The 10,643-nt window shown below is 48.4% G+C and overlaps 1 protein-coding gene across 1 annotated transcript; it reads right to left on the bottom strand.

Moving 5' to 3' along the window:
- Positions 1-3,454: 3,454 nt before the first annotated feature.
- LOC135116046 (non-receptor tyrosine-protein kinase TNK1-like) lies at positions 3,455-5,387 on the bottom strand. Its single transcript, XM_064033264.1, has one exon. It carries the CDS (start codon positions 4,814-4,816, stop codon positions 3,884-3,886), a length of 933 nt encoding a protein of 310 aa, XP_063889334.1. The 5' UTR covers positions 4,817-5,387; the 3' UTR covers positions 3,455-3,883.
- Positions 5,388-10,643: the final 5,256 nt, after the last annotated feature.

Below are 10,643 nucleotides of genomic sequence, written 5' to 3'. Positions count from 1 at the left end.
CTGGGTTAGTTAGGGTTGAGGTGGAGGAGGAGGAAAGGGAGGGTATCAGTGGCTGGAGAGATGGAGGAAAGGAAGATTTTGGAGGAAGGTTAACTAGAATTGGTCTGATGCTGGGGAGAAAATGGGGAGATGGGAAGGATTGGTGGATGATGATGGGGAGTTGATTGGGGAAACATTAGTGGAGAATTAGGGGAGGGATTGATGAAGAATGACAGAGAAAGGAAGAGGAATAAATTGTGGAGAAGATTAAATGCATACAAATTATACATAGAAGAGAGAGAGAGAGAGAGAGAGAGAGAGAGAGAGAGAGAGAGAGAGAGAGAGAGAGAGAGAGAGAGAGAGAGATACATCCATGGCGTCTCTAATAACTTGGTGTTCTTAATTTCTCTCCCTCAGATCACCCACCCATCATAGTCTTGCCTCCTGGACCTTCTTGAACACACCTTCAATATCAGGGAACCTTTGATAGACCCATTGCTTATCCTGCCCCTTGTCACTCCACTCTGTCCTGTGCCTGTGAATGGTGGTGGCGGTGATGGCAGTGCTGATCTCGCCTATATTACACACTAACTAGACGTGAAAACTGATGAAGGGAGGGAGGGAGGGAGTGGAGGGGTTCTGGTTTGTGACTCTGTGATGTTTGGGTGGTATAGGTTAAACACACACACACACACACACACACACACACACACACACACACACACACACACACACACACACACACACACACACACACACACACACACACACACACTGGGCTATTATTATTATTATTATTATTATTAGTAGTAGTAGTAGTAGTAGTAGTAGTAGTAGTAGTAGTAGTAGTTGTTGTTGTTGTTGTTGTTTTGTTGTTGTTGTTGTTGATATTGTTCTAATTGCTGGTAATGGTGGTGGTGGTGGTGATGGTGGTGGTGGTGGTGGTGGTGGTGGTGGTTCGCGTGACGAGGCCCGCAGAGGGAGCCAAACTGACGTGGTGACGAGGAGATGGTGACGGCGCTGCTGCAATAATCTGGTTACCGCGCCCCCTGAGAGAGAGAGAGAGAGAGAGAGAGAGAGAGAGAGAGAGAGAGAGAGAGAGAGAGAGAGAGAGAGAGAGAGAGAGAGAGAGAGAGAGAGAGAGAGAGAGAGAGAGAGAGAGAGAGAGAGAGAGAGAGAGAGATTCGCGGAACAGGTAAAGAAAAGAAGTAGTGAAGTTTTTTTCCTCTCTCACGATTCTGGCGAACTTCATCTTCACCAAGTAGTCCCGCGGTGCCTCAGGAGGGGGAGGAGGAGGAGGAGGAGGAAGAGGAAGACAAGGAGAAAGATTGGTACTAAAAACAATGGTAATACTTGTAATGGTATATCTAGCGAAGGAGGAAGAGGAGGAGGAAGAGGAAGAGTAAGGGCAATACTAAAAATAATAGTAATAGAGGCAATAATAGTGATGGGAGGAAGAGGAGGAGGAGGAGGAGGAGGAGGAGGAGGAGGAGGAGGAAGAGAGAAAGGGACACTAGTAAAAGTTATATTAATAGTAGCAATATCATTGATGGGGAGGAGAAGAGGAGGGGGAGGAGGAGTAGAAGAGGAGGAGTAGAGGAGAAGGAGGAGAAGGAAGAGGAGGAGGAGGAGGAGAAGAAGAAGAAGAAGGGGAAAGTAATAATAATTCTAGTAATATTGATGATAAGTACAAGGTGGAGGAGGAGGAGCAGGAGGAGGAGAAGAAGAAGAAGAAGAAGAAGAAGAAGAAGAAGAAGAAGAAGAAGAAGAAGAAGAGGAGGAGGAGGAGGAGGAGGAGCATGAAAAGGAAGAACAGGAGGAGGAGGAGAAACGAAAACATTTGAAATAAAAATGATAGAAGAGAGAGAGAGAGAGAGAGAGAGAGAGAGAGAGAGAGAGAGAGAGAGAGAGAGAGAGAGAGAGAGAGAGAGAGAGAGAGAGAGAGAGAGAGAGGGAACAATTTTCACCATGTCCGTTCCCCATTTTCTTTCTTTCTTCCTGTTCTTTCCCTAATTTTTTTTTCTACTTTCATATTTCTCTTCTATTTTGTTTTCTCCTTTTTATAATATTTTAATTCTCTCTCTCTCTCTCTCTCTCTCTCTCTCTCTCTCTCTCTCTCTCTCTCTCTCTCTCTCTCTCTCTCTCTCTCTCTCTCTCTCTCTCTCTCTCTCTCTTTCTCTCTCTCCACGTGTTCTCTCCTTACCTCTCTTTACTTCCCATCTCTCCCCACTCTCCTCTCCCCAATCTAGTATCACCTCCCTACCTTTCCCTCTCTCTCCCTCTCTCTCTCCTCTCCCTCTCTCTCTCTCTCTCTCCTCTCCCTCTCTCCTTGTTCAGTAATTTCCATAAGTTGTTTTCCTAAAGTCTTTGAATTTTTCCAGACTTTTCCTTTTCCCTTTTTCCTTTTTTAGTTAGTGATTTAGTTAATTTGTGTTGCGTAACCTAATCCTGAGAGAGAGAGAGAGAGAGAGAGAGAGAGAGAGAGAGAGAGAGAGAGAGAGAGAGAGAGAGAGAGAGAGAGAGAGAGAGTGGGGAGGAGGTGGACTAGGAGTGTTTTATTCTTTATTCCTTTCAAAATATGCTTTCTCTCTCTCTCTCTCTCTCTCTCTCTCTCTCTCTCTCTCTCTCTCTCTCTCTCTCTCTCTCTCTCTCTCTCTTCCAAAATAAAACACCTGCTGCTTCTCTCTTTGTCCTCCTCCTCCTCCTCCTCCTCCTCCTCCTCCTCCTCCTCCTCCTCCTCCTCCTCCTCCTCCTCCTCCTCCTCCTCCTCTTGTGTGCCTTTTTACTTCCACTTTGAGGTTATTTCTATTTGTAAGACTTGGGAACGAATCTCTCTCTCTCTCTCTCTCTCTCTCTCTCTCTCTCTCTCTCTCTCTCTCTCTCTCTCTCTCTCTCTCTCTCTCTCTCTCTCTCTCTCTCTCTCTCTCTCTCTGACGTAGCAGACAGACAGACAGACAGACAGACAGACAGACAGAGCAAGAGGTCATAATGAATGGTGTTAATAATGGTAATACAGATTTGGGAAGTTGTAATATGTGATTTGTATTTATTTATTTTATTTATTTATTTATTTATTTATTTATTTATTTATTTTAACTCGTTGGTGGGTATTTTATATGCATTGAGAGAGAGAGAGAGAGAGAGAGAGAGAGAGAGAGAGAGAGAGAGAGAGAGAGAGAGAGAGAGAGAGAGAGAGACTAACACTTCAGTACTTCAAACACTTCACGCACACTCGGGATGGTTCTCACCTTCCGGATGGTTGGGCCTCGTGCCGGTCCACCCTTTGGGGAGCGGCGCCCCTGGGGTGTTGTGGCTGTGAGGAGCACTGGACACTGCGCCGCTGCACGGGAATGTGTCGCTCTGGAACATTGGTGTGGTGACTGGCGATAAAATGTTTACTTGTCAGGTGGTGTCCTCTTGGTTCTTGTGTGCACGTAAGCATTAGTGTAGTGCGGTGAAGCAGCTTGGGAAGTACACACGAGGAGATGGGAAAAATAAGATAAGAAGACTAGAAAAGGGTGCTTGACCTACACGAGGCAGCTCCTGAGATGCTCTATGTTGCTCTTCAGTTCTTTGTAGTAAATACCTGGAGATCACGGGGTGCGCCAAAGCCCAGGCTGGCAGGTTCCCTTCTGGCCTGTGGTGCTGCAGGCCGGCGCCAGCAGGTGCTTGTATGGCCTTGGGTGTCACGGTGAAATATCACGAGTGTCGCGATGGTTGCTGCAGTCACGCAGTGGATGACGCCAGTGCGCCGGGCACGAGGGTCGCGATTTTGCTGCTTGGCGTGGGTGAGTACTGAGTGCACGGCTGGTGTGAAGGTCGCGGCGAGAGCCGGGCTGCTGTGTGGGCGTGAGGGCGCTGTGTGTGACGGACGCTGTGATGAGAAGACGTACTTAGTGACCTGTCACGAGGTGCTGAGGAAGAGACTGCCGATGGCGTCCCTGAGGGAGGTGACGGAGAGCCGCTGGGCGGGGTCAGGGTGCATACACTGTCGCGCCAGCGCCCTGCCGCGCGCCAGCGTGCTGGACGAGGGCAGCATCGCCACCACGCCGCTCAGCATCCATCCCAAGGAGAAGGCGTCGCTGCCTGGGGACACCGGGCCGCCGGCGAGCACCTCGGGGGCGAGGTAGGGGTACTGGTGGGGGCAGAGGCTCCTGCCACGGTAGGGGCGTGCCCCCACGTGCTGCACGGAGCCCAGGTCTATCAGCGTGGCGGTGAGGGCGCCGGTACGCTTCGCTCTGCTCACCAGCACGTTGTCGAACTTCAGATCGTTGTGCACCAGGCGCCGCTCGTGCACGGCCAGCACGGTGCCCGCCAGCTGGTGCAGCGCGCCCAGCAGCTCCGCCGCGGGCGTGCCGGCGCGCAGGGCCGCGTCTAGCAGGGTTTCGGGGCCGTGCAGAGTAGTGACCACGCACAGCGGCGCTACACTCACACCCAGCAGGCGCGGCACGCCGGGCACGTCAGCCAGCCTGCTGTAGGCGGAAGCCTCGCGCAGCGCGTGCCGCACGTGGCCCCCGTGGAACACCTTGGCGGCGGCGTGCACGGGGCGCGAGGCGGCGTACACCTGCACCCTGTGGCACGTGCCGAAGCTGCCGCTGCCCAGCACGGGGGCGTTCTGCAGGGCGCGGGTCAGCATGCCGTCAGGGAATTTGGTCACGCCCATCTGCCGCAGCACCCTGCGCGCCACGCCCAGCTGCTCTTCCCTCCGGGCTGTCCTTCCCATCCCCAGCAGGACAGTCTTGAACACCATCTTGTAACATGCGTGTCTTGCCGCCAATACAAAAATAATAATCAAGTATTTGTAAGTTAAAAAGAATAAACAGATAAATAAAATCATCGATAATAAAACACCAAAGGATTTTTTTTATTTGAGACAGCTTGGGAATGTTTGATCTGCCCCGTGGCCGCGGTGTGTGAGCCAGGCACCCTCAGAGGCGTGCCGCACGGCCTGCCTCACCTCTTGACGATGGGCGCTGCCTCGCCACTCACCTCGCTTCCCCAGGAAACGTGAGGGAGGAAGTTGAGAGCAAGTCAAGTTATGTTCCTGACTTACTGGTAGTGGTGGTAGTGGTGGTGGTGGTGGTGGTGGTGGTGGTTGGATACACAATCTGTAGTTAAATTCTCACCTTGCAGGTACGTGTTCCTGTGTGTGTGGCGAGGCTGTGTGCGTTACCTGCAGGAGCTCATGCAAGTATTAGTGTGTGTGTGTGTGTGTGTGTGTGTGTGTGTGTGTGTGTGTGTGTGTGTGTGTGTTAGTATCCGAAGTACTAGAAATGAAGAAAAGAGGGAAAAAAGAATAAACCTATAAAAAGTCCTGCCAAACAACACAAATAATTGATAAACAAAATAAAAAGAAAAAAAATCTGAAAGGCTTTACTGGGAAAAATTATACAAGCAGACAACTAAACAGCAAACAAACAAACAAACACTCACTAACAAGCCAATGAAACACAAACAGCGCGACACTCAAGTCATTTTGCTGAGTTGAATTACACGTATATTTGTAACGATAGAAAATTAAAAAAAATAAAATAAAAAAAAATATATCGGTTACCGCTTCAGCAAGAATTGAAATATATTTGGTCCTGAATTTTCCTTTTTTTTATTTATTTATTTTTTTTTCCAAACCTGCAAATTGGAAAAGCATTTGTATGGCAGGTTTGTAATTTTGGTTAATCATATTTTGGTGAACTGAGCACGGCATGATTGTTGGCGTTTGAGAGAGAGAGAGAGAGAGAGAGAGAGAGAGAGAGAGAGAGAGAGAGAGAGAGAGAGAGAGAGAGAGAGAGAGAGAGAGAGAGAGATTAGTGTTTTTGACTTTCTTTTTTCGTTCGTGGCTTTTTTATTTGGTTATTTTCTTCGTATTTTCTTTCTTTTTCTCTTCATTTCTTTTCGTTTCTGTCAATTAATCTTGCTATTTCTCTTTCTCTTTCTTCCGCCGTTCTTTTTCGTAATCTCCTCTTCTCTCTCTCTCTCTCTCTCTCTCTCTCTCTCTCTCTCTCTCTCTCTCTCTCTCTCTCTCTCTCTCTCTCTCTCTCTCTCTCCTTTCATCTTTTAATCCTTCCCTTTCCTTTATCAATCCCTCACTTTTCTCTTTATTTCCCTCTTCCTCCATTCCTTCTTTCTCTCACTCCCTTCTTCCTCTCTCATCTCCTTCCTCTCATCTCCTCTCTTCTTCTATATCTTATCCACTCTCTCTCTTCCTCTCCCTCTCCCTCTCACATCTTTCTCTACCATTTCCTCTTCTTCTCTTCCCTTCCTTCTCCTTATCTCCTTCCTTATCTACGTTCGCAAATCCTTTCTCTCTCTCTCTCTCTCTCTCTCTCTCTCTCTCTCTCTCTCTCTCTCTCTCTCTCTCTCTCTCTCTCTCTCTCTCTCTCTCTCTCTCTCTCTCCTCTCCCCATTTCTCTCTCAACCTGAATTATCGCTTACTTCTCCCTATTTTTCTTTCCTTCTCTCCTTTATTCCCATTTCCTCCCCAATTCTTTACCTTCCATACCCTTTCTTCTCTCTCTCCTCCTTGCTTTTCCCTCTCCTCCCCAACCCTTCATTCTCTCTCCTTTTCTCTCTAAATTCCTTACATTTTTCTTTCTCCTTATCTCATCTCCCCCTAGTTGTTTGTTCTTATCTCTCTCCCCTCTTCCCTTCTCCCCATCTTCCCTATCTTATTCCCCACTCCCCTTTCTTCCCCTTTTCTCTCAAGACTCCCTCCCTTTTTATTTCTATCTCCGTATATTAATATTGTTTCTCCTTCTCCCTTTCTCACTTTAATTTCTTCCTTTCTCCCCATCTGTTCTCTCCACACCCCTTTCTCCCTCTTTTGTCTCTAAACCATCCATTTTTCTCTCTATCTCCACGTCTTCCCATACTATCTCTCTCTCTCTCTCTCTCTCTCTCTCTCTCTCTCTCTCTCTCTCTCTCTCTCTCTCTCTCTCTCTCTCTCTCTCTCTCTCTCTCTCTCTCCGCCCCCATTTCCTACTGTCATCTCCCTCATTCTCCCATTTCTCTCCGAAATTTCTCCATCTCTGTTTGAACTTTCTCTCCAACTTCTTGTCCTTCTCTCTCTCCCCCTACCCCCACCATTCCCCACTCCCCATTCCCCATTCCCCAGCAGGCAATCAGTCCCACAAGACCACACTCCAAACATTTCCCCAGAGAACCCCACGGTGTACCCAAGCCTCCAGGGGGATCTGTTTGCCCCTCCCCGCCCCCTCATTCCCCCACCCATTACCTTAACACTGGGGAGGGGAAGGATAGTCACCCCCTCCCCCCACCAAGCATAATAACAGTTACAATGCAATTCACAACTGATTGGCTTAAGGGAGATGGCACAGTGGTGGTGGTGGTGGTGGTGGTTGTGGTTGTGGTGGTGGTGGTGGTGGTGGTGGTGGTGGTGGTGGTGGTGGTGGTGGTTGTTAGTGGTGGTGAGAGAGAGAGAGAGAGAGAGAGAGAGAGAGAGAGAGAGAGAGAGAGAGAGAGAGAGAGAGAGAGAGAGAGAGAGAGAGCATTTTAGTGTGGTGTGTAGTGTGGTGTACTGTGGTGATGTGTGGTGGTGGTGGTGGTGGTGGTGGTGGTGGTGGTGGTGGTGTGGCTTCGCTTTCCGAGAATATGACACTAATCTTTCCTCGCTCAGACACTTCCCTTTCTGACCAGAGAGAGAGAGAGAGAGAGAGAGAGAGAGAGAGAGAGAGAGAGAGAGAGAGAGAGAGAGAAAACCATGCAACAAAGACTCTTCTTCCTTACCTCTGTTACTTTTCCTCCTCCTCCTCCTCCTCCTCCTCCTCCTCCTCCTCCTCCTCCTCCTCCTCCTCCTCCTCCCCGTTCTCACTCCATCTCACCTTTCATTCCTCGCTTTCCTCCTTTCTACCTTTCCTCCTCCTCCTCCTCCTCCTCCTCCTCCTCCTCCTCCTCCTCCTCCTCTTCCTCTTCCTCTTCCTCCTCCTCCTCCTCCTCCTCCTCCTCCTCCTCCTCCTCCCGCCCTTCGCCAGCGGGAGGAAGAATCACAGCAAAAGTGAACAAAAAGATCCTCCCGCCGCAAGCTGGAGTGTCCGGGAAGATAAGGAGGAGGAGGAAGAGGAGGAGGAGGAGGAGGAAGGAAGGAAGGAAGGAAGAGGAGGGAGGAGAGAAAGGGGTTGGAGGAGTTCCTTAGGCCGGAGATAAGGGAGGGAAGTGACGTAGGGAAGGAAATTAGCCTTGGGGAGATAAACGAGAGAGAGAGAGAGAGAGAGAGAGAGAGAGAGAGAGAGAGAGAGAGAGAGAGAGAGAGAGAGAGAGAGAGAGAGAGCATAAATATGATAAATCTGGATGAGAAAGGAAAATTATGAGACGTAAGTAGATTTAGAATAGAAAGAGAGAGAGAGAGAGAGAGAGAGAGAGAGAGAGAGAGAGAGAGAGAGAGAGAGAGAGAGAGAGAGAGAGAGAGAAATAACAGCCTCGTATTGTCAGTGTAATCTCCTCACCTGGACACATTTCAGGCGATTAAGCAGGCGCCCCTTGTCACCTGTACCCTGCTGCCCTCATGCCTCATTCCTGCCACCTGGCGCCTCACTCACCTGATATCTCTTGTCGCATTGTATTTACCCAGGTACTCGTGTTTACCTGGGATCGACGTGGTTGGTAGTGTGAATGTGTGTATGAGTGATGTTTAGGCAGCCCCGTGTGAGATTGCGAGTCTGGAAGGTTAGAAAGACAGCCAGACTAGTGTACACCCGTTCTTTATACTACTACTAATATCCTTTTCCATCAGAGACCGACGGGACTAGTTAGGAGTGTGTTTGAGTTTTGTGGTGCTTTGTCCAGGCCGTCCTGTGTGGGTTTGCCGCCCTGCTATAGAGAAAAACCAGTGTTCACCTGTTCTGCTGTTCTCTCCTGGTCTTGAGTGGCTGGGAATAGACGGGGGGATGATGGAGGTGAGGAGAATGATGCCTAATGATGATGATGGTGATGATGAAGGAGAGAGGAAGGGTTAAAGGAAGGTTTTTAAGTGCAGTGAAGGAAGACATGCTGGTATTGGGTGTGACTGAGGAACACGCAGAAAAAGAAGAAGGATAAGAAGAAAAAAAGTGATGATGATGATGAAGTTAGTAAGATTAATTAAGTACATTGAAAAAAACGGAAAAAAAAAGAAAGAAAATAATAGATACACGTAAAATGTCAGTACAACATTTTCTATTCCTTTGTGAAACCCGTGGTAATCCTTTGTAATCCTTTGCCCCCTCATCTCCTTTCCATCCTCCCCTCACCGCCTTCAGGATATAGGACGACCTGGCTACATCCTGAACCCATTTCCCTCCTCCTCCTCCTCCTCCTCCTCCTCCTCCTCCTCCTCCTCCTCCTCCTACTTTCCTTGGCGTCTTCAGATCCTATACCTTTCTCTCTTCAGTCTCATAAATGCTAGAGAGAGAGAGAGAGAGAGAGAGAGAGAGAGAGAGAGAGAGAGAGAGAGAGAGAGAGAGAGAGAGAGAGAGAGAGAGAGACGAACACAAAGACTGAGACACAAAAAAAAATATTGGAATTGATTGGACTGTGTCGCCGACTGGTGGTACGAGAGAGAGAGAGAGAGAGAGAGAGAGAGAGAGAGAGAGAGAGAGAGAGAGAGAGAGAGAGAGAGAGAATAGATGGTTAAAAGAGGAAAGAAAGCCGACTGGTGGTACGATAGAGAGAGAGAGAGAGAGAGAGAGAGAGAGAGAGAGAGAGAGAGAATAGATGGTTAAAAGAGGAAAGAAAGAAGAAAGTAATGCAAAAAGAAGAGGAAGAAAAATTAGGAAAAAGAGGAATAGAACAAAGAAGAAAGAAGAACGAATATGAGAAAAAAGTGGAGAAAGGATACACAGACACAAGCAAATAGAGAGAGAGAGAGAGAGAGAGAGAGAGAGAGAGAGAGAGAGAGAGAGAGAGAGAGAGAGAGAGAGAGAGACCATAGTCACTCCCTGCCACGTCGCCTTTCTGGGATGGAAAATTTGAGCTCGGCAGATAGACAGCGGGACAGGCAAAAAAAGAAAAAAATATGAGACAAAAATTGTGATGAAAAGAGACAGAAAGGTAAACACAAACAAACAGAGAGACAGACAGAACACACCCCAGTCGCTCCCAGCCACGTCGCCTCCTCCTGGGATAGAAAAAGAAGAAAAAACATCCTTTAAACTGAGAATGAAGCTGAGAAAGACGAAAAACTAAGAAAACTATATAAAAAAAGACGAAAAGGGGAAGATAAACAAACAGAAGGACAAACAGAACACCCGACAGGCGTTCCCAGCCACGTCTTCTCCTTGGATGCAAAATTTAGCCCCAACAGACAGACAGCGAGGGACAGACGGGTAGAGATGATCCGGGGCTGCGGGACGAGGCGGCGCGCGGTGGCTGGCCAGTGTATCAAGGGAAGGTTTACGGCCAGACCTTCCAGCGAGATATTGCAAGGGAAGAAAAGAAGGCACGGCAGAGTACCACACAGGAAACCTTACAATAGGTAGCGAGGAGTGTGCCAGCCTCTCAGGGAATAAGTAGTCGTGTGGAAGGGGAAAAACTAGTGGTTCTGAGGGAAAAATCCGTGGTTTTGTCGGGAAGATTTGTGGTTCTCAGGCAAATTTGTGGTTTTGAGGGGAAATACTGGTTATAAAGGGAAAACTACTGGTTCTAAGGCCGGGGGAAACTTGTGTCTCTCAAGG

This window comes from Scylla paramamosain, chromosome 30 (genome assembly GCF_035594125.1).
Source record: "Scylla paramamosain isolate STU-SP2022 chromosome 30, ASM3559412v1, whole genome shotgun sequence".
In the NCBI taxonomy this organism is placed as follows: domain Eukaryota; kingdom Metazoa; phylum Arthropoda; class Malacostraca; order Decapoda; family Portunidae; genus Scylla; species Scylla paramamosain.
The sequence above is the reverse complement of the archived record's forward strand: the minus strand, read 5'-3'. Positions and strand labels throughout refer to the sequence as shown.

Coding starts and splice junctions, on each gene's coding strand:
- LOC135116046 (XM_064033264.1), bottom strand. CDS start 4,816: ATGATTTTATTTATCTGTTTATTCTTTTTAACTTACAAATACTTGATT.